At 60.7% G+C, this 27,275-nt stretch overlaps 1 protein-coding gene across 3 annotated transcripts; it reads left to right on the top strand.

Moving 5' to 3' along the window:
- Positions 1-26,142, top strand: CACNG3 (calcium voltage-gated channel auxiliary subunit gamma 3). 3 transcript variants are annotated; one of them, XM_068207334.1, is made up of 5 exons: positions 1-293; positions 1,403-1,596; positions 21,777-21,860; positions 23,454-23,594; positions 24,710-26,142. In XM_068207334.1, the coding sequence occupies exons 2-5, from the start codon at positions 1,413-1,415 to the stop codon at positions 25,219-25,221; spliced, it is 921 nt and encodes a 306-aa protein (XP_068063435.1). In that variant the 5' UTR covers positions 1-293; positions 1,403-1,412; the 3' UTR covers positions 25,222-26,142. The 3 variants fall into 3 exon arrangements, with proteins under 3 accessions (XP_068063435.1, XP_068063436.1, XP_068063434.1); XM_068207335.1 differs by lacking the exon at positions 1-293 and having other exon boundaries at positions 1,145-1,596; positions 24,710-24,956; positions 25,080-26,142; XM_068207333.1 differs by lacking the exon at positions 1-293 and having other exon boundaries at positions 1,153-1,596.
- Positions 26,143-27,275: the final 1,133 nt, after the last annotated feature.

A 27,275-nucleotide genomic window follows, 5' to 3' on the forward strand; every position in this document is an offset into this window, starting at 1 on the left:
GTGATCCACAGCCAGGAGCCAGCGGGAGGCTGGGGAGGGAGCGCGGCAGGGCAGCAATCAGCGCGCCCTGCCTGGGGAGCAGCACAAACGGTGATTGCAGGTTGAGGAGCTACTTAATTTTCGCATTCTTAATTTCTCAGTACCTTCATAATTCTCTGTTTGCCTTTTTGGAGTAAATAACTAGTATTTCCGTGTGAGTGCATGCAGATGAGGGCTGGGGAAGCACACGGCACCGTGTAAATCATTCGCTTTCCCGTCTCACCGTGGCCCTTACAGGACCGTGAATTCCAGAGGTAAGTGTATTCTAGGGCTTGTTGGAAAGGTCGCATGAGTCATGGGCTCATCCAGACGGCTGAGGGATGTTTCAGGGAGATGAGGAGACTACGGAGAGGGAGAGGGCAGGGGGGTTAACTGCTGGGAATGGTGCAGGAGTGGCTTGTGGGTACGAGGGGTGTTCAGGCTGAGCCAGCTCCTGCGCAGGGGATAAACACCGGGTTGCCGGGGCAGCTCCATGTCAGCGTGAGCAGGCGCTGTGCCCTCCCTGGGGTCCGCTGTGTGGGTGTGTGGCCCCCAGCCCCTTGTCCCAGCGCCACCGGTGCCCGGTAGCGGTGCAGCAGCTCAGGCACCGAACAGACTGAGCTGGGGGGACTCAGGGAACCGAGCGGCCCCATGCCGGGGCTGGTGCGGGTGGGTGACTGTCCCTGGGCGCTACCGGCACTTGGAGGGGACTTCCACCCGCTCCATGTCCCAGGACAGCCCCGGTCCGGTCCCAGAATCCCGATGATCCCCGGGGCGGTCTCGGTCCCCCGGTCCCCGCTCAGTCCCGGCACCCAGCGGAGGGATCCCCCCGCCCAGTCCGAGTTTTCTTGTAGGGTCTCTCTCCCCTTCTCCCGGGGCAGTCCCGATCCCAGCATCCCGGGGTGGGGTTCCCGGGGCAGTCACGGTCCCGGTCCCCGCCCAGTCCCGGCACCCCGGGGTGGGTTTCCCGTCCCGGTCCCCGTCCCCCCGGTGCCGGTCGCTGTCCCCGCCGCCGGCCGGTGGGAGCGGGCGGGGGGCGGTGTCCCGGCGGCGCAGCCCCCCGCGGGTCCCGCCCCCCGCTGCCCCCCGCCCCCGCCGCCCCCCGCCGCTGCCTTGGCCGGGCGGCGCGGGGGAGGCGCCGGGAGAGGCGGCGGGAGCGCACGGCGGAGCCGCTCCGCCGGGCTGGGCTGCTGCGCTCCGCGGGCTGCGCTCGGGCCATGCCTGCCGGGCTCCCCGGGGCCGGGCCGCCCCGCTCCGCGCCGCCGCGGGGGCCCGGCTCTCCGCCGGCCGCGGGGGCATGAGGCGGCGGGCGGCGGGCGGCGGCGCCGGCCCTTCCCCTGCGAGCCGCCGCCGGAGGATGAAGCAGCATGAGGATGTGTGACAGAGGCGTCCAGATGCTCGTCACCACGGTGGGAGCCTTCGCAGCCTTCAGCCTGATGACCATCGCCGTGGGCACTGACTACTGGCTCTACTCGCGCGGCGTGTGCAGGACTAAGTCCATGAGCGACAACGACACGAGCCGCAAGAACGAGGAGGTGATGACCCATTCGGGGCTCTGGAGGACGTGCTGCCTGGAAGGTACCGACCCCCGCGGCCCCAAAACTTCGGGGGAAGGGTTGCATCGCGGGACCCCCCACCCCAGATCCGGGCCCCCGGCGAGCGGCGAATCCCCCGGCCATCCGAGCATCCCCCGGCCCGGCGGCCCCGCCGCTCCCCGCTGCCGCCTTCCGCACCCCTCCCCGGGCACTCGCGGCGGCACCGAGGTGGAACCTCGGGGGGGCCGCTCCTGGCGGGGCGCGGGGGCCGCGGGGAGCGGGTCTGCGGCTCCCCCCGTGCTGGGGACCGGCGCTAGCGGCGGCAGACGCGCTGTGTCCTCCCGGGGAGCTCCGGGCTGAGGGGCCACAGGTCCCTCTCCTGATCAGGGATGCGGGAGTGAGAGGCCCGCGGCTGCTGCCGCTCTCCGAGGCTCCCGCGTCCCTGTCACCGGGGGGCACCCACCGCACCTGGCGGTTTCATCACCGAGCCCCGGCTCCAGCGCCAGCCCTTTCCCTGCGAGCAGCACAGCGGGGCAGGGTGGGCTGCCGCTGCCCCGGCGCAGCTCGTCCCCACGGCTGGGCAGTCCCACAGCGGGGCTGCCCCACCACGGCTGCCCCACGGCCGAGCTCCTGCCTGCCCGGCCTCGCCGCTTCGCCCCGCTGCTTCCCTCCCGCAGCAGCGCCTGCCTGGCGAGGCCCCAGCAGCTGCCGCCCTCCTGCAGCACAGGCCACAATTTGGGGCAGGTTTGCCCCAGAGCTGCTGGTCGAGGTGTCTCTGAGCACCCACAGGCTGTGGTTAAAGATGAGCTTTAACAGAGCCAGGTGCTGGTACCTGCGCAGCTAAAAATGGCCGATGGCATCACCCTGGGCCCTAACTTTGGCAGTGAGTGGCAGCAGCGGGTGTCCTGTGTGCTCAGGAGAACCTGCCCCACTTCCCTGTGGGGCCCTGGCGGTGTCAGACCGCCCCAGCCCCGGAGCGACCCCTCCAGTGGTGGGGGCAGGCGAGCCACGGCGCTGAGCTGCTCCTCCACGTTGGAAAGTTCTCGGTGAGTCACGGCCACGGATGCAGAAATACCCTGTCTGCTCCTGGTGCTCGGTCCTAAACCCCGTGAAGTCAGTCAGAGCTTTCTTATTGATTCAAGGAGGGTTTGGATCATGCTCTAATTCCATAATAAATAATTTGAGATAATCTGTCTCCCCTCTTGGGCTGAGGAAGCCAAGGAGCCAGGGATGTGAAAGATGGGATCACTGGAGGCATGAGTAATATCCAAAATTCTTTGGTTTGCTACCTGTATTTTTTTTTCCAGCCAATGTTTTATGTTTCCCTCACTGTGATCAATCACTGCTTTGGAAGGAGCCAGAGAGGCCCCGCTGCCCTGGGCACAGCTCACTCGGGAAAGGGCCTGGCAGTGCCATGGCAGAGCTCAGAGCTGGATCCCAGCCCTCCGCCCTGAGCCTGGGCACGGGGCTGGGAGCAGCAGGGCACGGGCTCGCCGTGGGCTCAGCACTCCCTGTTCCACGTCCTACCCCGCGGTGGTGCTCTGAGAGCCGTGGCAGTGGGGGTGGGGGTGGGAGTGGAGCCGTGCGGGGCTCGGTCCCTCGTGTGGGGCACGGGCTCCGTCATCCCTGCGGGGCTGCGGGGGGCAGCGGGGCTGCGGGGGGCAGCGGGGCTGCGGCGCCCCGCCGGGGACAGGGAGGGTCCCAGTCAGTGCCCGGGGGGAGCATATGGGGCTGTGATGGTGCTGAGGGACGTGCTGGGGCTGCTTATCACCTTCCTGAATTCTGCAGGAGAAGGCGCCTGGCAGGCTGTTAACCAGTGCGGTGCTGGCAAGGGAAAACTTCCCCCAGCCGAGCTGCGCAGGGCTCAGGAGCCGGTGCGGGGGAAGGACCGTGCTGGGGCGGGGGCTGAGCAGCCCCGCAGCCGGGGCAGCGCTGGGGGCAGAGCCCCGGACCTGTTCCGTGGCAGGTGCAGCGTGATTCCTGCTGCAGGGCCTTGCTGCCCGCTGGTTTCCGTGCGCTCGCTGTGTCGGGCTTGAAGCGGGGACAGAGGCTTCATCCCCGCGCCGGGACCGAGCACGGTCTGTCGCAGGGGCCGCTTCGCCTGCCGTGCACAAATGCTCTCAGCACCCAGCAGAGCTCCCTGCCCCTCGGGAGCCGCCCCAGCCGTGCACTTTCCGCCGCCAGCGGGGGCTGGACGCGTGTGACGAGGGAGGAATCGCGCGTGGAGCCCCCGTGGCTCCGGCCGGGGCGCGGGGCTCGGCGCGGAGCCGCCCGACGTGAGCGCCGGCTCCGAGCATCCCCGGCGCAGCGCCTGCGTGGGAGCCACGCGCCACGTGAGCGTCACAAGCCCTTCGGCGAGAGCGGATAAATGCTGAATGGAGCCGCCGCAGACCCGTGGAGAGCCACCCACACTGGGAAACACAAATTAGCGGTTGACTCAATAGCTGGAGCCCAGGCAGGTGTTTCCAGCCTGCTGGGCCGCGAGAGTCTGCTTGGAATCGCAGCCTTTGGATCCTGGTTACCGCCTTCACAACATGTGAACGCTCGGCAGGTGTCCCCTGTGTGTCCAGCTCAGGTGTGACCGGCGCTGGTCGGTGTGTGTCCCCTGTGGCCGTTCCAATGTCGCTCGTTGTCCCGTGTGCCTGCTGTGTCGGTTCAGAAGGGAGGGAAGCACGCGGCACTTTGGGGAGAGAGCTGAAGTTGAGAAATAGCTGCCTAGGCTAGTGGTGTTTTCAAGAAAGTAACAGAACTTTGGTTTTCATCAAACTTAATTAAATTCAGCATCATTAAATGCAGCATCATTAAATGCAGGGAGGCTCCGTGTCCTCCCTGCTGCGTGGCGTAGATTGGGACTGGCTCCATGGCATCATGCGGATCTGAAACAGGCAGAAGGAGCAGGAGGATCTGGCCAAGGCTGCTCAAAATACCATCTTTTAAGGCGATGTGGTACTTTTCCTTTCCTCCTTCATTTTCCTCATCAGAATAAAGTGCTCTGTCATTTCTGGAGGAGGCCAAGCGTTGCTCTGCCTGCCTCCCTCACAGAGGACGCTCAGCATCCTGCATTCCTCTGGGGTGGCGTGTGGGGCGTTTTGCAGGGGACACAGACATCTTATGTCCCAGAACTCTCCTTCTTCAGCTGAGCTGTCCCCCTTGGGCCCATCCTGGCCCCTCCAGTGTCCCCCACAGCAGCTCCAGCACAGCCTTTGCCAGCCAGCAGTTCCTCCCTGCGGAGCCTGGGGAGCTTTCAGGGCTGCTCTTTTGGGATGATCCCGTCTGGATTTACCCACAACATTGCACATACCACCAGCTGGCCCCACAGCCGTCAGGACCCTGCCCAGTCCTTTCTGCACCTGACCTGCAGCTCCTGCAGCTCAGTGGTGGGTGGATGGTCACTCCTGGAGGCTGCACCCATCACGAGGGTGATCAGATCAGCCGTGTCCCTGGGCCGGGGGTTCCACTGGAGAGCTCATGAGCTCTCCCAGCTCCCCTTGAACACAAGAAATAATCTCTGCTACCTGGGTCTCCTGTAGCCACGTGGGCTGTCTGTCCATGATCCACCTGCTGTGAGTCCGGCTGCACACTGAGGTTGCTGAGCCCCTCACAGGGCGTCCCCAGGGTGGTGGGACCCCCAGCCCATCCGGTGGGACTGAGCAGCATCTCCTACCTGCAGCTGGAACTTGTTCTCCTGGTTCCTCACTCCTAATCCTTGGAGCTGGCTCTATGGAGATGGCCATGGCCGAATGAGCCCAAGGTACCGAGCTGCCCAAATCTGCCTGACCCACCTCCCTCATTCCTCAATATTCCCATCACTCCTTTCTCTGCCATTTCCCTGGTTTACTCCCAATTATTTCATGTTTTATTCAGTACTCTCAATAAAGCTGTTGCTGTAGCTCAGCGCTGTCCTCGTAGCAGGCGATCCCATGCAGGAGCATCCCTTGGATGAAGGGACTGTCCCCGTGAGCCCCCAGCCCCGTTCATAAAGCGCTCTTGGTTCTGCATAATACGGGTCTTTAGCTTCTTCAGGAGAGCTAAATCAAATACCCTGTGGAACTCCTAAATGTATTATGTTACTGACTTCCTGTATCAACTGAATTTGTAACTATATCAGGAAAAATGTATGGAGTTTGGTACATCTGTTTTCCACGAGGCTGTTTGACATTTGCCTCCTCCTCCATTCCCACCTCTGCTAACCCATGGGCAGTGCTGGGGACACAGCTCCTGCCACTGCCCGTTGCATCGTTCCTGGCATTAAAGCAGCTTCTCCCTTCTAGAAATTCAACAGAATGCCAAGGTTTATTGAAATCCATTTTAGATCTTCAGAAGCCTTCTCAGCCCATTCTCAGAATGCTCCAGGGAGGAAGTTCTCTAGTCCTCCCCACTCCATGTTTACACTTTGCAGTCGCTGTTCAGCATCCCCCCAGCTCCTGCCAGAATCCAGGAGCCTGTTTGTCTCCAAGTACAGAACAGAAGTATCTGATGAATAAATAAGCGTGTGTCACTTCTGCTCCGTGACTGACAGCTACACTGTCATGATCCAGTCATGGTTTACACCGTCAGGGAAGCTCCTTCCAACACAATGACAGAAATCCTCCTTGTTTTGCCTTGACCTTTCAGTTGCAGATTTATTTTAACTGATCCCATCAGCTTCTCCCATCAGCCACTTGTGTGGCCTGCCACTTCCCATATCAAAGTCCCCAGTTTTTAGTTTTTTAATTCAGTTTCCCATTCCCCCTTTCCAGTGGGCCCAGCAGGGGTGTGAGGTGCAGAAAAGCACCTGCCCTTGCTCCTGACTTTCCATTTTCCCTGTTGGTCTTGTCCGTGGCTGGTTTTGGCTCTGCTGAGCTGAGCTGGGTCACAGTGAAGGCATTAAATTGGGCTGGAAGGCGCTGCCCTGGCTGGGCACCCGCTCTTCCCCCGCCTCCAGCTCCTCTCAGCCCTCTGAGTGAGGCCAAGCAGAGAATTTCCCCAAGGTGACAGCAAGATTGTTTCTGTTAGAAAGTTATTATCTTTAATTTTTAAAAGCGCCAAGCAAATGTCCCTGAGATTGCAATCACCCATGATGGAGCACTTTTTCTCGCTACTCATTACAGGCAGGTATTTAAGGAGCTGCTCATCCTGTTCCTCTGTCTGGTCAGTGTCTGTGATAGATTCTCCTCACCACCCCAACGTGCCACTTCTCAGCAGTGCCCGGTCCAGCTCGGTGCCAGTGCTGGTGATGGTGTGGTGGGGCTGCCAGGCTGCCCCACGACCACGCTGACCACGCTGACCACGCTGACCACCCTGCCCAGCAGCCCAGCACCCCTGGCATGGCTCCCCACAATGACACCAGCCATGGCTCTGCCCGGGGGTGCCACAAGGAGACCCCAGGGATGGCAGCTGTGGGGCAGGGGTGCACAGATGGGGACTGTCAGCGTAGGCTGGGGGGATGGAGAGGGGCAGGGCTGCTCTGTGCAGCCAGGCAGGTTTGGGGGTGGTGGGAAGGCGTGTTTGCTCTTTGGTTCCTGGGGGCTGGGACGTGCTGAGTTTTCCTGTGCGATGGAGATAAAGGATGTGATGGAGGCACCTAAGGAGAGATGAGGGATGAAGGTGGACAGGGACAGTTACCTGTTTGAGACTACCTGATGGGATTACCAGCGAGACTTTCCATCAGGACAGCCTGGAGCAGGGACAGCCCAGCCCTGGCACTGCTGTCACACAGCCCTGGGCACGGGGCTCTGCGAGGGGTCACGTCCAACACCCAGGCACAGCCTTTTGGGTTCAGGGAATCCCTGAGCCTCGCCTTGGTGGAGGATGTATTGGATAAAAGTGAATTACTGTCCTCTAATGGAGATGGAAATGAGGCTGGCTGGACCCTCAGGCTGCTCCAGACCCATGTTCTTGTGGCACATGGCCAAATGCCACGAGTCATAAGAATCCTTCTGGGCACAGAGGGTCTCGTGCCCCTGCCAGCTGGCACCGTGGCTCCGAGGAGCCGTGCCTGGAGCTCCACGGCTGGCTGGAGAGTGTCCCGGGAGGAGCTGTGCCTCAGCTCGCTGCCGCCAGCTCTGCTTCGAGCAGAGGGTGCAAAATTCGCCCTCCTGGGATGCTGCGGTGTTTTCTGGGCAAAAATCCTGACTTGTGGGGCGGGTTAAAGAGCCGGTTCCCTCACTGCCTGCGAGCAGCACGTGATGAGTAAAACGCTGTGAACAGCTCAGAAACAGGCATTTTACTGCTGCATAGGCGTGGTGCAGAGCCTGTCATCTCCGGAGCTGTTCCCGTGTAATAGAGGTGGAAGGCTGAATTTGAATGAGCTCAAGTGGTTTTTTTCCCATGCAAGGTCACTGGCTCCACGCCGGCTGTAAATAATTAGGGATGGCTGCCGAAGGCTGCGAGCCCCGGCGCTGGGGGCAGCTGTGGTGTGGGGAGGGTGCCCCACGGACGGCTGCGGGATCCTCGCCTTCCCAGCGAGGTGGGGACTGGCCGGGAGGCGCCTGCGATGACGTTTGCTGGAGCAGCCAGGGAGCGATGCCCGGCTCCACTGCCAAGAGCTGCGTGGCCTTTGGTAAATCCCCTCTCTCAGCACGAGTTTTGCCTTTTGAAAGGTGAAGCCAGGTGGATTCAGCAGTGCCCGCCTCCCACGGCTTCGGGGAAGTCCCCCCGCAGCGTGCACGCTGGCCCGCAGGGTGATGCCCGCCCGTGCCCCCTGGCACAGCCCCCAGGCACTGCTCAGGGGACAGGCCAGGTGTGGGGACAGACCCTCTGCTGTCTGGCATGAGCTGAGGTGAGGCAGGCGAGCATTAATCTTGCTCAGTGCTCCTCTCCTCTCCCTGGTTCCTGTTCACATGGGTTTCACCATGGATTTTTAATGAACACAGTGTGCACTTCAGAAATAGACAGTAACCTCGTTTTTCGGGAAAATCAAAAATGCTCCGAAGCGTATATAAATGCACTAATCCGTAGGTGTGGGGCGTTGCTGGGTGGCTGCCGAGGGGTGCCGCTCGGCAGGGGCTCTCCGTGCCTCACCTGCTGACAGGAGCGGCTGGCAGCTGCCAGGCATCCGCTGCCATCAACAGCGGCGCCGGCTGCGGCTGCGGCTGCGGCTGGGGCAGCTCAAGGGGAAAGGTGCCCCCCGTGCCTGAGCGCCTGCAAAGTGCCCGCAGGGAGGGGGGGAGGACGTGAGGAGGGGTCCTGCCCACTGCCCACTCCCTTTCCAGAAGGGCTGCCCAGCTTTCCGGCTGGGCTCCAGCACCTCCAGCCCGCTGCAGTCTTTGGAGTGGCCCTCGGAAGGAGATCCCCTGGAGCTGCTGGACGCATTTTGGGTCAGTGCTCGGTGTGGAGAGGTGGAAGGTTTCACGCCTCTCCTGAGGGTTCCCGGCTGGGTTTGCTGCGGCCGATGGGCTCCGCTCCGGGAGTTTTGGGAAGCTCTCCTCCGGATGAGGAGCCGGGAGCCGCTCGCTCTGCGGAGTCCCACGCGGGCCGTGAGGAGCCGCGGCTCGCTGGGGGAGTGCAGCAGCTCCAGATAAGGGCTCTGATTAAGAAGACATCGGCTGTGACAAGGATTGACAGTGCCGGGGTGACAACGGGTGGCTGTCCCTCGGCGTGTGCGTGCTGACAGCTCTGCGGCGGGGAGGAGGCTCCGCGGGCTGTGCGGGGAGGGGCAGGGGCTGCGTCCCGCACCGGGACCTGTTACACAAGCCCTGGGGAGCACCGCCTGGCCCGGCTCTGGGCCAGCCCGGGGCTGCTGCGGAACGCTCTCATTCCACACTGCTGGGATTTCCCAGCCTTCCACCTGCAAACAGGTATCGAAGTGTCTTCGGGATGAATCGTCCAGGCCAGGGTATGCTGCGTGCTTTGAGCTGTCCTGTGTCTTTGGGTCCCTTCCGAGCAACTCAGGGGTCCTAGGATCCTGTGATCCCTTGCCCAGAGGAGGAGAAGTGGAGGGTCCTCTTGCAGAAGGCTCTTGGTCCCTTTTGGATGTGTCAGGACTCCTGGGCTCGCTGAACCCCTGAGCATTGCAGGGATCCCTCACTCACTGGTGAGTGGCTGAGCACATCAGGGTTTTTCAGCCATGGCAGGAGGAGGCATCGTGCCTGTTGAGCAGGCGATAGGGTGTGATGATTTCCTCAGATAGCGCCTGTTTCTTATCTCCTGACACCACAGTGTAAAGACAAATCTCGAGCTGCTGGGCAGCAGAGGGAGGCTGAGCTGTTCCTGTGCCAGGTCCCTGGGAATGGTGCTGTTTAATCATACGGCCCTGTGGGAATGCCAGGGCGGCAGGAAGGGCAGCGGGCAGGTTTGGGAGCAGGTCAGTCCCTGGTGCCATCCTGTCACCCTCCCTGGGGCTCTGTGTGTTTGCTGCTTGCCAAGTGCTTTGTATTGAAGGAGGAGAATTGAGGTGGCCAGGAGCCAGGGTGTGGTGACAGGGACAAGGGGGGACATGTGACCTCCCAGCCTTTCTGGGGGATGCTGGGCACTCATGGGGATGTTGGCGCTGGTGATACATCCTTAAGGACTTGGGCAGTAGTGAGCAGTGATAAAGGTGGTGTCTGAGGTTGACATTTGTGTTCGTGCCTGTCGAATGGTCACATTTCCAGTTTCACTGGTGTTTTGGTAATTGTCCCCTAATTATACCTTTAATCTCAGTTTGTGCCTGGAATAACAAGGGAAGGGGAGAGCACCCCAGAGAGACTACCGACAAGCAATGGCCCTTTTGAGGTGTGCCTGATTTAATTTACTAAAATCAGCCTTGGCTTGTGCTGCTGGCATTGTCATCAAGAAGCTCGTGTCCTGAACTTGCCTGGTCCCAGAGATGGCACCTTCATCCCTCTGGAGAGGCTGGGCTCCTTCCTTACATGGAACAGGAACACCTCAGGCCAGGCCAGGCCAGGCTGGGTGTTGAACACCAGCTTCTTGCAGCTGAGTGTGACACCTCAGCATCCCCGAGCGCATCACACAGCGCCATCGCAGAGCATTGCGAGGGGCTGCGCCTTCCCTGGGCTGCTGCCTGCCTGGGAAAGGTCACTGTCACCAGCCGAGGCACACTGTGACCTCCCGGCAGCTGTCCCCGCTGCCAGCCCGGCTGTGTGTCCCGGCCAGCTGGGACAGTCGTTCCTGCCGGGATGCTCGGCATCCGTGCCAAATCCTCCATTTGCCGGAGCAGCCTGGCTCAGCCCCGCAGCCTTATCGCGGCGCAGCAGCTGTGCCCCCCGGCCGGGCCGCTCCAGATGGGCACGGGCTGATCCCCCTGCCCGCCCCGCCTGCTCCGGGGGCTGCGAGCCTCTGGCGGCCCAGGGGCTCCTTCTCCCGTGCTGGGAGAATCTCTTGTCTCTCCTCAGCACGCTCCAGCCAAGGATGAACGTGCTCCCTGCGCATCAGTCTCCGGCCTTCTGTCCAACGCGAGAGGCTGAAGGATCGGAGCGATCGCGCTCGCATAGGAAGCAGGAGAGCTGCAGGGGGGTGAGAGGCCTCAGCCGCGGAGGAGCGGGAGCCGGGGCTGCTGCTTCTGTCCCCCGTCAGCGGGACAGGGATCCTGCGAGGGCAGCGGGGCTGGGGGAGGTGGTGTGCGCATGGAAACAACTGCGTATGATAACATTAAATATACTGTCTCTTCCCCCAGCCTGCCCCAGTTCCCACTGCTGCCGCCCCCCATGAGCCTGCAGCAGCTCCCGGGAGCTCAGCCCGTCCCCGCGGGGCCGGTGCCGCCGGCTGAGCTCCGGTGCATCCCCGCGGCCGGGGCCGTGCGGCTGCGCTGCCAGCCCCGGCTCATCGCGGCTGAGGTGCGAGACAGCCGCGCCTCCGCCTCCCCCCGGAGCCCCGTCTGCCGGCACCGCGCTCGGCGGGGCCCCGGGGGACAGCGGGCTGGGGGACTGCGGTGACGGAACGGCCCCGGCGCCCGCTGCAGCGTGCGGGGCCGCGGTCGTGGTGCCGTCGGGTCTGCGGGAGCCGCTGTCCCTCGTGACACCGTCCGTGCCGCCCGCTGAGGGCCTCAGGGACAGCTCTGTGCCTTAGGCAGGGGCTGCTCAGGGCACACGAGCTCAGTCACTCTTTAGAGATCACTTGCGACGTCAGTTCGAGCAGATCTCCCCTTCGGGATGAAGGGAAGTCTTCCACGGAGCAGGAGGAGCAGAACGTCCCAGCAGCAGGCAGGAGCGGCTCTGGGCGGGGGCTCAGCCCCGCTGTGACAGCAGCGTCACCTCCCGCGCAGAGCCTGTTCCAGGGCTGTGAAATCCCCGGCTCCAGCTGAGCACCCAAAGCGAGCAGATGCTCGTGATCTGCATCTCTCCAGTGCTCCCCTACCCGTCTGTAAGTTGGGGAGAGCAGAATCATGGAACTGTGGAATGGTTTGGGTTGGAAGGGACCTTCAAGATAGTCAGTGCCACCCCCTACCATGGCAGGGACACCTTCCACCATCCCAGGCTGCTCCAAGCCCTGTCCAGCCTGGCCTTGTACACTCCAGGGATCCAGGGGCAGCCACAGCTGCTCTGGGCACCCTGTGCCAAGGCCCACCCTCCCAGGGAAGGATTTTTTCCATAAATCTAATCTAAGCCTCCCCTCTGTCAGTGTGAAACCATTCCCCCTGCCCTGTCATTCCTTGCCCTTGTCCACAGTCCCTCTCCAGCTCTCTTCAGGGCTGCTCTCCATCCATCCATCCATCCATCCATCCATCCATGGAATTCTCCAGCTGCTGGAGCATCATCCCGAGAGCAGGTGGGTGCCCTCAGTGATAACCAGGTGGAGCTGCTGGGCTGCAGCTGGGGCAGAGCCATCAAGGGCTGCTGCAGGCACAGCCCTCCCTGCAGGGGTGTGTGCTGTGGGCTGAGGGCAATACCGCGGACCCTGGGCATGATCCAGAGCTGGAAATAGGGGAGCAAAGCCACAGGGGCAGCCCCAGGTAAGTGCCAGGACCGGTGGAACTCCTGCTGTCCTTGGAACTGATGGCAGAGCAGCATCTGGCTGCAGAGCAGTGGGATGGGCTCTCGCTGTGATTTAATGCAGAAGAGGAGGATGGAAAGCCTTGGGTGAGTGCCCCCATCTCGGGGGCTTTCACATCTTCCTCCTCTTCCCCTCAGAGCTCTCGTTGGCTCCTGAAGGGCAGAGCCATGGGGAGCTGGGGCTGTTTGGTGTTTGGAACGGCAGGGCCAGATGGATGTGGGCTTGTTTAAAAGCTCAAATTTTTTTCTAGCAAAGGATTTTGTGCTTTGAGGTTTGGGAAGCTGGGGAAGGTGAGGCTCTTTAATGGCCAAGGTGATGGTGTCAGTGGCTCAGGGACCACAAAGCAGCTTTGCCCAGCTCTGACCCGAGTGGAGCAGCTTTGCAGCCAGGAGCGAGGTCCTGCTGCCTGGGCCGGAGGGTGCAGCGTGGGCAGGGACATCACAGCCTCAGACAGAGGAGTCCCATGGGCTGCCTGAGGCAGGGCGGTGTTTCAGGGGCCTGGAGCAGCTGGCTGCTGTGTGCTGGGGGCTTTTGGTGCTCTGAAATCCCAAGGTGGTGTGTGAGGGATGAGGTGCACCCTCCCCTGTCACTGCCCAGCAGGGAGCCTGCTGCCAGTGCAGGAGTGCCAAGGTGTTCCCAAACAGGGCAGAGAGAATATGGAACGCCATGGGAGCGGCTCTGGATCTCTGGGCAGCTCAAAAGGGCAGCTTTTATTTCTTGGATGGGGAAGATGAGGTTGGTGTCGCTCACTGGTTCACCAGCAAAGTTCTGTCCTGATGCTCCGTCTGCAGGAGAGTTCCTTCTTGTTCTCCAAAAAAAGCCAAGAGTGAAACTATGGTGCTACTCCTGAATATCGCTTTCCCCATCTGGGGCGTTGGAGCCGCTCCCCGGGGCTGCTTCCCTCCCGCAGATGGTGAGGAGGCGGCGCTGCCTCCGGCAGGCAGGAGCTAAATCCGGCCGGGCTGGCTGCGTTCGGAGCCGGCGAGGCCGGACCGGACCCGCAGCCCCGGCCAGGGGAGCCTGGAGAGCGGGCGGAGGGCGGGGAGCTGTGGGATGCCAGCACCTCCCTCCCACACGGGCAGCACAATGCCCGCTGCATTCCCTGCAATAAATAGGCTGTGATGGATCGAGGCCCTTTTAACACATCCGCTGAAAACTTCAAATATTTATACCAGGAAGATGTGACAGAAGTATAGATATATTTTAAAAAAGGCAGGTGCTAGAGTGGCAGTCGAGTATTTGAACTTCAAATACTTGCCTTCAAATCTATGCTATAAAAGAGGAAGAACGTAATAAATTTAATATCACTTTTTCAGGGAAAACAACCTGCCGAGCCTCCTCCCAGGCTAAATGTGCTTTAAAGATTGACTGTGCAGCTGTAATAACTATTGATGAACTGTAAACATGAAAAGATCTCCCTGCTCCCGGCCTGTCAGGAGCATTAGGGTGGAAATGCTCTGTGCTCCACTCTGGCATGACTCACCGAGGCCTCGGCAAATGTGTTTATTTGTAAAGATCCTTATTTCAGAAATAGTGACCTTTTTAATGCCTCGTGCAGCGAGCTCAGAAATTCCAAATTGCCTTCTGGCGACTGGCTCATCTCGCTGCAGCTCTGACAGTGCTTTTCATGGCCATTTACATATTTTTAGCCTGGATATTCTGCACTGTGGGGCTCCTTTGCAGAAGGATTTTCTCTTTGCAGGCCTGGGTCTGCAGTGCTGGGCTGAGGTCAGGCTGTGCTGAGGGCATGGAGGGGCTCACTGCCCACCGGGGTCCTCCAGCACCTCCCAAGCCTCTGCTCAGAGCCCTCTCTCTATGGGATGGAGTTGGTAACATCTCCTTCAAACATGGACTGTGGTGTTGATCGTAAATTTAAGCAGCTGCTTCGCCTTGAAATAGGGAATATTAAGGGTGGGCAGGCCCTGGCACAGCGTGCCCAGAGCAGCTGTGGCTGCCCCTGGATCCCTGGCAGTGCCAAGGCCAGGCTGGACAGAGCTTGGAGCAGCCTGGGACGGTGGAAGTTGTCCCTGCCATGGCAGGGGTGGCACTGGAGGGGCTTTGAGGTCCCTTCTAGCCCAGGCCACTCTGGAATCCTGTGATGATTCCATGAATACGGCAGTTTTTCCAGGCTGCTGTACACCAGGATGTCCCTGCTGGCCCTCGCTCTGGCCGTCACCTGCCGGGCTCTGTGCCGCCACTGGCACTGCCCCAGCCTGGCCGCACCAAAGCCAGTGTGACCAGTGACCGTGTCGCCCTGTGCCAGTGGCCTGTCCCCTTGTTCCGAGTCCCTGCTTGTGCCACCAGTGCCAGCCCAAGGGGCTGCAGGGTGGGCAGAGCGGCGCCTCAGCCCCTCCGCCCTTCCCAGAGCAGCATTCCATTCCACACGGCTGGGACCGCTCAGCCCGCCCCGTGCCCGGGATGAGAGTGTGCTGCGTGCGAAACGCCGTGCTGTGATCAGTTATTTAACATTTCTGGGGCCTGTGACTAACGCTGCCGCGTTGTTTGGCGGCGGGCGGTGGCACTGCTCCTTTCTGCTGCTGCTGCTCATCCCAGTGCGCTGGGGAAGGACGTTCTGAGGCTTTTCCGCTGCTTCTTCGAGCCTTTATCGGCGCCCTACAGTTCCAACTTGCTGATTTATATTCAGAGTTATGAATATCCCATTTCTTCTCTTTGTTGGGCCTGTTTTTCTTTTTATAGCTGTTTGCTTATTAGCCAGGCAGTTCCTAAACCAATGCAAACTCCCGTCATGGTGATGAGTTTTCGGGCAAAACACTCTTAAATCATTCTCTGTACACAGTTGTGCTTTTGTGCTTAAATCCATTCTCCTAAGTGATTTGGCTTATAATTGTTTTCTGCTCTGTGAACTGACCTCTCAAAGCACCAGGAGTCCGTGCTGTTGCCTCGGACTTGCCTCTGTGTGCCCATAAGAAGCATAATCAAGCCATGATTGCTTGGACTTGAGCAGCAACTAGTTTTTAATTCTGTGATCCATTCCCCTTCAGCTGTCAACACGGAGTCGAAAATAGCACTCCCCTGTGCTGGATGCCACGCTTCACAGCTATGAAATTGTCATTTATAGGTTTTTAGAAATTCAGAGGACATTTTAATACCGGTGAAGTGAAACCTCCAGCTCCCCATCATACTGCAGCTTCTCTCCTCCTTGGTATAAATAGGTGCTTAAGCAGCCTGGGGATGATCGGGCCTCTGCCGAGCTCGAGCTCAGGGTGCGAGCAGACACCCGAGCCCCCACACCCACAGATTCTCTTTGTCTGGATTTCTGGCAGCTTGTTTCACCAGAGGATCCCAGGTTTTACACTCCTGACTCTTGGTTTTCCCCCTGGTCCTGGCTGGGCAGATTTTGTCCCCAGTGTTCTGGACGTGAAACTTGTGCGGCGAACTCACTCCCACAAATGAGTGTCTGGATCTGTCTGTTGATTATCCAGCTGGATAATGGGATCATGGGATCATGGAATGGTTTGGGTTGGAAGACACCCTAAAGACCAGGCACTCATACCCGGGTTGGGCTGGGAGCTTTTTCCAGCTCGAGCCAGCCCTTGGAGGATGGAAAGGGGAGGAGAGGGATGAGCCCAAGCCCCCTTTGCCAAATGGGCACAGAGCTCCCACCCTGCAGGACAGACCCCCTTCCCCACACCCTGCTAGAGAAGGATGTGGGATCAGGAATCTCCCAGAGCTGAGCTGGCCATGCCTGTTACCTTCAGCCAGAGGGGAGGTTGGAAGGCAAACCCTTCCCAGAATTCATCCATTAACCCAAGTAAATCTAAAATGTTCATTAAACAGGGAGAGCGGGATCTGGCTCTGGCTGCACGGGGGGAGGTCCTGGTGCCCCGGGCTCTGGGAGGCTCAGCTGGGCCAGGCCTCCTGCCCTGCCCCATCTCTTACCATCAATGTCTCCAAGCAGGCAAACAAACCAAAGATTTTTTTTTTTTAATAATTGCCAGAATTGTATTAATTTAAACAGATAAACTCAATCAGTGAAGCTCATTAATTTCTAGCACACGGCTTATTTACGCCAATTCCGGCTGCTCCAGCGCTCATTGCGCTCTCATAGGAATGTCAATTACCTTTTAAAATAAAAATCAATGTTTATCCACTGTTAAAGATAAAACATTAAATGATTTCCTTAGACATGCTGATGAGTGCTCTCCTCCCCAGCATGATCCCAGCGCTCCTGGCATTGGCAGCTGCTGCCCATTGCCACGTGCCACGGGGGGGGCAGCAGAGAAGGGGCCACCAGAAGCCCTGCACTCACCTCAGCCCCTGCTCCTGCCTACCCCACCCCAGCATCTTCCCAGGAGCGTGGTGTTTTCCTGCCATGAGCTCCAGCAATGTGGAAGGACAGAGGGAGGAAGGTTGGGAGGATGCAGGGAGGAAGGAAGCTCAGGAGAGCGTGGGGGGAGCCCCTGGAAGCAGCTCCAGAGTGTTACCTGATTACTTTTCTAATGAGGAAAAATGAGAAAACCCTCAGAGCAAAGGGCTGGAAATTACCCATCAGCTGCAAACTTTTTTTCCCTCCTCTATTATTCAGAATTGTTTTGCTTTTCTGAACTGCCTTGTGTAGGTTGCACCAACCCCACAGATTCCAGAATGGGAGATGATGAGTCACTGTCAAAATGTAGATTTTTTTTTTTTCCCCTTTTTTTTCCCGTTTAGCACTGCTGAGGGAGTGAAGTCCCTGTGCCACGCGCCGATCGCTGGCACCTCGCGGGCTGGCGCTGGCAGGAGCTCCCAGCCCACCCGTGGTGTGAGTGCCAAGCTGCGCTCGCCGTGTCCCCCGTGGGGATGCCCATCCCGGGCATCTCCTGCTCCCCACACCCCACCAGCCCCGGGGGTGCTCAGGCTCTGTCCCCCTGCCAGGTGTGTGCTCGCGCTGGCCTCCGCTCGCTCGGCCGCCGCAGCCACCTCTGCTGCCTCCTCGCTCCCGCATTCCTTTCATCTGACGTGGGTTTTTTCCACTGGTGGGGGTTTTTTTAATACATAAAACCAGGAAAAATGTCCTTCGGAACAGGCGTATCTGTGTAGGTGCCTCTGCTCAGGCAGAAGCCACCACCGCAGAGAGGGGGAGAGGGTGTGAAATGCAGACGGAGCCAGATCCCACCCGAACCGCCGGGGGAGCTGGTGTGGGGCTGCTGGGCCGACGGGATGTGCTGCGGGACAGCTCAGTCCTGCCGAGGAGGAGGAGGATTCCTCCCACTGCCAGGTGTTGAGGAGCCCAGCACCCACCCCAGCAGCAGCGGGGCTGGGGGCTCGCGGGTCCTGCCTTCCTTCGGCCGCTCTCCGCGGGCTCGGGGCAGCACGTGTACGTGAGGTGGCGGTGGCACTAACGGTCTGAGGGGTCACAGAGCTGCTGGGATGGCAAGGACAGGTCCCCTGGCTCCCCAGGGCTTCCCTGGCCTGGTGGAGAACAGCCCCGGTCCTCGGCTCCAGCAGCAGCTCCAGGGGGGCTGCTCAGTACTGCGGATCAGGGGCTGTAGCCACCCCACCAGCCTTCTCTGATGCTCTTCTAAGCTGCTGTGTGTCTTTGAACTCAGTGTTGAAAATTTGGTGATGCAGGAGGCAAACAATGTGCTGGGGGGTGGCTGAGACCCCCCCACAGCCTTCCCCAGGGCCACAGGAGCTGCTCGGTGCCACCCACTGAGCCCTGTGCAGTGGCCACTGAGTGCTGGCCATGGCTAACACAGACCCAAAACCCCGGAGCTCTGCAGTCTCACACCAGGGACCTTGTGCAAAGAGCCTCAGGATGCCTTGCAGAGCCTGGAGCTGGGGAAGGGAAGGAATATGGATGAATTTCTCTCCATCTCTCCAAGCATCTGGGAGGTGGGTGGGAGGTAAAAAAAGATGAGCCCTGAAGTTTTAATTCCTCGGAGATATTTAGGTATCTTGCTCTTGTTACTCAGGGAGTGCAGAGCCTGAGCATCTCTGGGATTGTGCAGCAGGCTCCTTCCTACCCCAGCACTCCCCAGCTCAGCACCGACCTCGGGTTCTCCAAAATATTAATTTTCAGAGAACTTAGACCATAATGACCCGTCGCTGCCCTCAGATGGATTCAGTGTAACACAGTGTCTTTAGGAAGGCCATTACTGGAAACCACAACCTGGGAGATAACTCACTTGGATTTATCAGGGGGAGCAGAGAGCTGAGGGCTGGAATGTGACCTTGGCTCCTGGCTGAGCCACTACGAGGGGAGCAAGGAATTTTGGTCTAATTTAAAAGTGGTCTCAGTTCATCCTCCTCAGCCTGAGCTTTCCTTTGCACACACCAGTAGCACCCAGAATGGTCCCTGGAAAACCATTCCACCGGATGAAAAGTAATGAGATTTTAACACCCTAACTGGAGCTCTTTAGACTTCTGGCTCGTCGGGCTGGGATCGATATTCTTGGCTGCATTTTCACCACCGCAACCGTATTTCCCTCACAGCCCCCTCCCCGTCCCCTCAGCCCTCCCTGGGGAGAGGGGCTCTGAGAGCAAAACAGCCTGAGGTCAAATCAATTAATTGCCTCTGCGTGTGCCGATAAAGGCGGTGCGGGAGCTCAGAGCCCTGCCCGGGGCTGGGGGCTGCTCTGCGGGGCAGGGAGAGCAGAGCCCTGCCCGGGGCTGGGGGCTGCTCTGCGGGGCAGGGAGAGCAGAGCCCTGCCCGGGCTGGGGGCTGCTCTGCGGGGCAGGGAGAGCAGAGCCCTGCCCGGGGCTGGGGGCTGCTCTGCGGGGCTCTCCCAGCAGCCGGCGCGGGGCAGGGAGAGCAGAGCCCTGCCCGGGGCTGGGGGCTGCTCTGCGGGGCAGGGAGAGCAGAGCCCTGCCCGGGGCTGGGGGCTGCTCTGCGGGGCAGGGAGAGCAGAGCCCTGCCCGGGGCTGGGGGCTGCTCTGCGGGGCTCTCCCAGCAGCCGGCGCGGGGCAGGGAGAGCAGAGCCCTGCCCGGGCTGGGGGCTGCTCTGCGGGGCAGGGAGAGCAGAGCCCTGCCCGGGCTGGGGGCTGCTCTGCGGGGCAGGGAGAGCAGAGCCCTGCCCGGGCTGGGGGCTGCTCTGCGGGGCAGGGAGAGCAGAGCCCTGCCCGGGGCTGGGGGCTGCTCTGCGGGGCAGGGAGAGCAGAGCCCTGCCCGGGCTGGGGGCTGCTCTGCGGGGCTCTCCCAGCAGCCGGCGCGGGGCTGAGCGGATCGAGGGAGCGCGGGGTGCGAGCGGCCCTGCGGGAGGGGAGGGAGGGCAGGGCAGGGGTGCCCGCACGGACCTGCGGCCGCTGAGTGTGGAGTACGAGCTCATCGCTGCCAAATGAAGTCCCGTGTCACCCAGCCAAAGGCAGGGCTCGCTGCGCAGCCTGGGGCCGCGGGGCAGGGACAGGGACAGCGCCGGGCAGGGACAGCCTGCAGGGGACCCTGCCCCATTGCTGCGAGCCACAGAAAGCCCTGGAAGGTTTCCCAGCTGGAGGGGATTCCCTGGATTGAGTGAGACCATCACATGCAGAGTTTGAGCTGCAGTTGGGTGAGGCTGGGGCAGAGCGTGGCTGGACCTGCTCTGCTCCTGCCGGGGTGTGCGGCAGGGCGGAGGGTGACCAGGGAGTGACCAGGGAGTGACCAGGGAGGTGGCACCTGCCTGATGGCACCCACTGGTGGCAGAGCTGGGGCTGCTGACGCTGACCCCTCCTGCTGAAGGAGGGGACAGGCAGGTCTGGTTCCTCCCTGCTGCCCTGGGGGGCTCAGGGTCGGCTCTTGGGGCTCCCAGCACAGCCCCGCTGCCCAGAGCCAGCTGCTGCCAGGCTGGGCTCCGGCAGGGAGCTGTGGCCATGAGCCAAGCTGGCTAACTGGGATTCACACTAATAGGGAGAGGAAATTACTGAGATCCACCACCGAGACAGCCAGCGGGGAGCGGGTACCGCGGCAGCGCCGCCTGCGCTGGGGCTCAGCGGCCGCAGATGAGCCGAGCCTGGGGCTGTGACTCAGGCTCCCAGCACGCAGCCAGGCGCGGGCACGGCCAGCGGCTGGGAGAGGGCTCGGGAGGAGGCTGCGATGCGCTGGAAGCAGCAGCCTGGCCTTCTCCGGGCCGGGGAGGAGCCCGAGTGCGGCAGCAGCCCCCAGCCCAGCCTGTCCGCAGAGCACGGGCCTCGCCGGGCCGTGCCCGGGGCTGTGCCAGCTCTCGGTGCCCAGCCGGGTGCTGGGGAGGCGTTAGCAGGGACTGCGAGTGCCCAGAGCCAGGGCACAGCGCCGAGACACATCCCGCTGTCCCTTACCCAGGCCCGGCGGTAACGCGGAGCTGCACCGTCCCCGGGGGGACGGGGACCTGGTGGCTGAGGATGTGACACGTGGCTGTGTCCCAGCCAGGACTCTGAGCAGCTGCCTCATCCGTCCCTGGAGCCATTTCCAGCCGCAGCTCCCGGGGGCAGGGCTCCCTCCCTGGGGAGCTCCTTGGAGGTCAGAGGGGCCTTTTTGGCATTGCAGCCCTGTTGTGGTGTGTGCTTGGAGGCTGAAGTTGTGTGTCAGGTGGCTCAGCATTGCCATGACGACGAGCATCAGCTGGTGAACAGAGGGAGTAAAGGAGACAAAATAAATGTCAGAGAGTGAGTAGGTGCTGTGGGGCCGGGCTGCCCCGGGCAGCGGGCGTGTTGCTCTGCCCGTGCCTGCTCAGCCCGGGGCTCCATCGCTGCAGCCCCGCTCTGGCAGTGCCTGCTGGCTGCAGAGCAAAGGGACACGCAGGGGGCAGCTCTGGGGAGCGTGGGGCAGAGCCTGCTGGCTCTGGGCACTGGGAGCAGGTGGGTGGAAGCCCAGAGCTGGGAGGAGGAGGAGGAGGAGGAGGCTGGGGCTGTGCTGTGGAGCTGGTGTCCTCACCGTGCCCAGTGCATCCCCTTCTCCCACAGTTCCCAAAGCAACGGGAGCAGGCGATTGTCCCTCGGATGCTGTGTCTCCCTCTCGATGACAGCTTGCCTCCTCCAGAGCTTCATCTTCAGGCTTTAGCTGATGCCTGTCGTGCTGCTCAGCTCCCCAGAGCGCAGCCTGGGAGCGTGCAGGACACCCTGAGGGTTGGCTTGTGTTGTCTGGAGCCCTGGTCCCTGGTGACATGTCCTCCAGGTCCCATGGCAGAGGGGACACAGCCAGCGTGACCTGAGCACGTGCTCTAGAGCCAGGATGCTGAGGGGGCTGCCCTTCTTCTGGGGAGATGCTGCAGTTCCTGCCACCCCTCCCTGCCCCTTGCTGCTCCAGAGCAGTCCCACACTGTGCCTCAGTGTCCCCATTTAGAGCACAAAGGCCCCTGGGCTGCTGCACACCCTGGCCAGCACAGGCTTCTGAGCATTTCCTGGCTTGTGTCTCCCCAGGAACCTTCCGAGGAGTGTGCAAGAAAATCGACCACTTCCCTGAGGATGCAGACTACGAGCAAGACACGGCCGAGTATCTCCTCCGTGAGTCTGCTCCCCTGTGGCACGCATCCCCTGGGCCCCTCACCCAGCAGGGCAGCCCCTCCCTGTCCCCTGGCATCACCCAGCAGGAGGCTGAGGGCTCACGGCCCCCCAGGCTCCCCGTGCAGCCTCAGGGACCTCTGGGTTACCCGAGCACGGCCATGCCACGCCGCAGTGCTCGTGGCACGCTGGCCTGGCTCTCGCTGTTCCCGTGGCCGGTCCCAGCAGCTGCTGCCCAGCCTGAGTGTCCTGGTGCCCCCGTGGGGGACTGGGAGCCCACAGGTCCCAGGTGCAGCCCCACAGGGACACGTCTCCATGTCCGTGCTGGTGTCCCTCTCCCCAAGCCTCCAGCCAGGCCGGGCTTGCTGGGAGAGCACACGGAGCGGGTGCCAGGTGCTCTGCCCTGGTAGCCAAGCACAGGGACACAGAGGGAGCTGAACTGGCAGATTTCCTGGGAAGACTGTGTCCTCCTGTCTCAGGGGCCAGCAGCGCTCCGGGGCAGAACTACAGGCTTTCACACAGCATCCCAGAATGGCCCAGGTTGGAAGGGACCTTAAAGCCCAGCCCAATTCACTTTCCTACATGGATCAGCTTCCAAAATGACAGTAGAGAGTAATGAATGCAGCAGATCACTACCTGCTGCACCAAAAATACACTGTGCCTTGGCTTGGGCTCTCATCCCTCAAATAGGGCCGTTATTAAAGCAGAGGAATACAGAGAAGCTCCATTAAAATTCCACTCCTGGGGGCTTTAAAATAGACTTTTTACTTTAAATGTGAGAGGGGGTGGGAGAACTTCAGCACTAATCTACTAAAACTGCAAAGCCATTTCATTAACTCGCTCTCCTCTCCACTGGGTGAGCAGAGATGTGGAAACGTGAGAGTGCAGAGCAACAGCTGGAGGAGCAGCAGCTGGGTCAGTCGAGGGGCTGGGGCTGAGCACCAGGCCATGGGCCCAGGGCCCTTCTCCCAGGATTCCTTCCAGCCCCAGCAGCTCAGGGAACGCCCAGGGCTGCTGCGTGCCCCTGCTGCCTCTGCTGCTGTTTGGAAATGCAGAGCTTGGGGTGAGCCCTCAGCAGGCTGGCACACACGTGTGGCTCTGCATGTCGGGGGTGTCATTTGTGTCCGGCCTCTGTCACGGTGCCTGGCACATGCTCACGCTGAGGGGACAGTGTCCCTTGTCTGCAGGGCCACCCTCACCCAGCCTTGGGACTGCCCATGCTTTCCTTGAAAGAGGGGAGATTTAGGTGAGGTATACAGAAGGAATCCTTCCCTGGGACAGGTTCCTAGAGAAGCTGTGGCTGCCCCTGGATCCCTGGAAATGTCCGAGGCCAGGCTGGATGGGTCTTGGATCAAGCTGGGATAGCGGGAGGTGTCCCTGACCATGGCAGGAGGTGGGACTGACTGGATGGTTTGAAGGTCCTTTCCAACCCAAACCATTCCAGAGTTCCATGACAAGCAGAGGATGCCTGGTGGGGACCAGTGCTGGGTCTCGCCATCCATCCTGGCAGCACAAGGGTGCCCTTGCACGGATCCTTCCCAGGTGCTGGTGCAGGGGGTGCCGGGGGCTGATGCTGCCCCTCTCCCGGTCCCACAGGTGCGGTGAGAGCGTCCAGCATCTTCCCCATCCTCAGCGTGGGGCTGCTGTTCTTCGGGGGCCTGTGCGTGGCCGCCAGCGAGTTCTACAAGAGCAAACACAACGTCATCCTCAGTGCCGGCATCTTCTTCGTCTCTGCAGGTAGGAGCTGCCTGGGGGGTTCCTCCAGCCTGGGGGCACACGGGGGAGCAGGGCTGGGGTGTGGGTCCTCCCAGGCTGCCAGCACAGAGAGATTCTGAGGTTTGAGAGCTGTTCCAGCCCTGTGGGAAAACCCCCACAGAAGGGAAAAACCATCCGGGGTTTCTGGCCATGGTCCCTGTGCCAGACAGGGCTTCAAGTGCCCTCCTGCCCTGCCTCGAGCAGAGCCCATGTGGGGGCACAGCCCAGGATGGCTCCCCAAGTGCAGCCATTCCCCTGGGGGTTACCAGACCCTGGGACAGAGACTGGGGGCTCTGCCCTCCATCCTGGACAGTCAGTGGGCACTGTGCCAGCAGCAGCAGGACCAGGCAGAGGGGCTGCCACATGGAAATCACTCTCTGGAGAGTCTGTTCCTGCTGGATTACTCATTTCTCTGTGCTGTTCCCCAACGCTTCCCCCGATTATCGCGTGACAATGTCTTTGTCTCAAGGAACCGCTCTATTTTGTGTTTTTCTTCTCCCCACAAAAAGACAAATGACTCTTCCTCCTTGGCTGGCAGGAGCTGCTGATGCAGATGAGAAAACAGCAGAGAGAACATAATCTATTCATTAAGTAAATCTGGGAATGCACCAGCCTCTCCCCAGCCTGCAGCACAGCCCCACTGGCTGCTGGCAGGGCACAGGCTGCCCCTGTCCCAAACAAAGCCTCAGAACTCCACCAGAAATGGAAAGAGACAGAGCCATTCCAGCTTTTCTGTGCTCCCAGGGCCATTGCAACCTGACTTCATGCTGGGGGGATCCCCCTGTACCCCTCGGGCTGGCTCTGCTGCTGCATGACACCAGCCAGGCTCCTGCATTCACTGCTCAGCAAAGCACAGCACAACCAGCTCCCGAAATGTCCCTCTTCTAGAGAAAACAGTGGTTATTCCTCCTTCCTGGGAATATACAGGAATAAGGGAATGTGTGAGGGAATATAAAGGTGTCCTGGGAGATCAGCAGAGGTCTGCAAGGGGATTTGGTCCAGGTGTGCTGGCAGAGGGTTGGTGCCCCGTGGGGACACGTCCCCCCATCCACTCCTGCCACTCAGGTGAGCGCCTGTCCCGCTTGTCCCCCCTGCAGGTCTCAGCAACATCATCGGGATCATAGTCTACATCTCAGCCAACGCGGGGGACCCGGGGCAGAGCGACTCCAAGAAGAGCTACTCCTACGGCTGGTCCTTCTACTTCGGGGCACTGTCCTTCATCATCGCCGAGATGGTGGGGGTGATCGCCGTGCACATGTACATCGAGAAGCACCGCCAGATCCGCGCCAGGTCCCACTCGGAGCTGCTGAAGAGGTCGGCCTTCACCCGCCTGCCCCCCTACAGGTACCGCTTCCGCCGGCGGTCCAGCTCCCGCTCCACCGAGCCCCGCTCCCGGGACATGTCGCCCATCAGCAAAGGGTTCAGCACCATCCCCTCCACCGACATCTCCATGTTCACCCTCTCCAGGGATCCCTCCAAGGTTACCATGGGGACGCTGCTCAACTCGGAGCGGGACCACGGTTTTTTACAGGTCCATAACTCCATCCCCAAAGAGTTCAAGGAGTCTTTGCACAACAACCCGGCCAACAGACGAACCACGCCGGTCTGAGGCGGGCTGGACCGTGGGCAGGCTGCATGGCATCACCCTCGTGACGGTGTAACCTGTGAAACCCCGTTTTTAAGGACAAACCCGGAGGCTCCCCATGCCCCTGCCCGTGGGGCTGGTTTTTCACTCCTGAAATGCCACTGGCCGGGCCAGGCCGCTGTGCCTGCGGTGGGAGCGGGACCCCCGGCGGGGAGGGGACAGGGCCGTGCTGGGACCCTGGCCCCGGCGCCCTGCGGACTGAGCGGGCTCCAACCCCCCGGGACAGCGGCTTCCCGAGGTCTCCATCGTTCGTGTGATCATAACCGCAGTGTTCCCATAGCTGTGTGTCCATGGAAATGCTGGCGATAGCCCTGTCCGTGAGAACCCTTAACCCGGTAGTTACATTTCGGTGGAATCGCCTGGAAGTCCGGAGCTGGAAGCACTGAGCTAGTGCCGGAGCGATGCTTGTGTTCCGAACCCCTTTCCCTGTCGTGCTGGATGGAGTGCTCGGGCTGGGTTCCTCTATGGCGTTTCGTGCATGCATTAAATAGCTTGGAATTCAATTTTGTCATGTCGGGTTGGAAGAAACATCCTTTTGCAATTTTCTGTGGTCTCGAAAGGGCTTATTTCCTTCCCCCCTTCCCCCCTTCCCCCCTTCCCTCCCTCCCTCCCTCCTTCCTTCGAAAGGACTCAGGAGCAGAATTACTCCAGTGACTGGTAGCAAGTATCCAGCATTCAATTCACCTCTAACGTTGCAAGACAATGAATTACTTCCCTGCAGTTGGTACACACGCAGTCAGAGATGACTGTCTGGGCACAGCCAAGGGGCAACGCGCGACCGTGGTGCTGCGGGAGCGGCTGCAGCCGCATGCGGATGGGGTGTGATTCCCTAATGGCTGGGAGATCCATGAGAAAAACAATAAAATTGTCCAGTTTGGCAAGTTCCTTGGCTGAGTAGGTCACACTGACCCTGCAGTGGGCACTGGAGAGCGGCGCAGCGTGGCCGGCAGGGAGGAGGGAGGTCAGGCTGGGAGCAGGCGAGGGCTCGGCTCTGGACTCTCCCACTGGAGCAGAGCTCCTCTAAGTGGAGGCAGTTTTGAAGCAGTTGGTCCGCGGTGATGTGTCACTTAATTGAAATCTTATTTAACCTTCTGACGGAAGTGGCAGATTCCCACAGGGTCCCCGGGGCTGCTCTGGGGCCGGCGGGGCTCTCATTCACTCGGCTCTTGCGGAAGGGGAACATCTGGTGTGCTGAGTGTGAGCCTGAACAGCCTCGCCCTGGGTCTGCTGCACAAAGTCAGCACATCCTAATCCTTCCTGGGAATAATGGACAGGCCGCTGGGAAACCTGGCACAGGAGCTCTGCTGGAGTGAAATCCTCCCCACAAACAGCCTCAGCTAGGGCTGCACTTTCTTCACAGAATCACAGAATGCTTTGGGGTGGAAGGGACCTTAAAGCTCATATCATTCCATGGGCAGAGGCACCTTCCACCATCCCAGGCTGCTCCAAGCCCCGTCCAGCCTGCCCTTGGGCACTGCCAGGGATCCAGGGGCAGCCACAGCTGCTCTGGGCACCCTGTGCCAGGGCCTGCCCACCCTGCCAGGGAGAATTTCAACTCCCTCGCCCTTATTTGCTACTGTTGCAAAGGGGGTTTGTTCGAGAAAGCTGATTCAGATGCTAATTAAGCCTCTTAATTGCCTTAGTTGCTGATTGCATGTGTTAAAAACAGTCAAAGGAGAGTTGCACCCCCATCTTAGGGCAATATTTAAAAGCAAAGCAGTGAAAGGGCTGGCAGTGCTAAACACGGAGTAGACTGGAGTGGAATAGCTCCCTTGGAAGGGACCTACAATGGCCATCTCCAACTGCCCGAGCAATGGGTTTTGATGGTGGCTGACCAAAAGCTAAACCAGGGCCCAAATCCCCTTTCAGCCCTGTCGGGCGTGGGGCACCGAGCCCAGCCCGGGGGCTCTGGGGGCGCAGGAACGCTGCGGTGCCGCGCCCGAGCCGCAGTGCCGGGCCGCTTGTTTGCGTTGACGGAGGCAGGGCGGGCAGTGATTGAAGGTGTTTACTGCCACGTG

Source organism: Anomalospiza imberbis, chromosome 16 (assembly GCF_031753505.1).
Source record: "Anomalospiza imberbis isolate Cuckoo-Finch-1a 21T00152 chromosome 16, ASM3175350v1, whole genome shotgun sequence".
NCBI lineage: Eukaryota > Metazoa > Chordata > Aves > Passeriformes > Viduidae > Anomalospiza > Anomalospiza imberbis.

What these genes read in the sequence shown, in the direction of transcription:
- CACNG3 (XM_068207333.1), top strand. Translation starts at nt 1,386, where the DNA reads ATGAGGATGTGTGACAGAGGCGTCCAGATGCTCGTCACCACGGTGGGA. An exon ending in GAGGACGTGCTGCCTGGAAG is followed by an intron (nt 1,597 to 21,776) that starts GTACCGACCCCC and finishes GTGTCTCCCCAG; the next exon opens with GAACCTTCCGAGGAGTGTGC. An exon ending in CACGGCCGAGTATCTCCTCC is followed by an intron (nt 21,861 to 23,453) that starts GTGAGTCTGCTC and finishes CCGGTCCCACAG; the next exon opens with GTGCGGTGAGAGCGTCCAGC.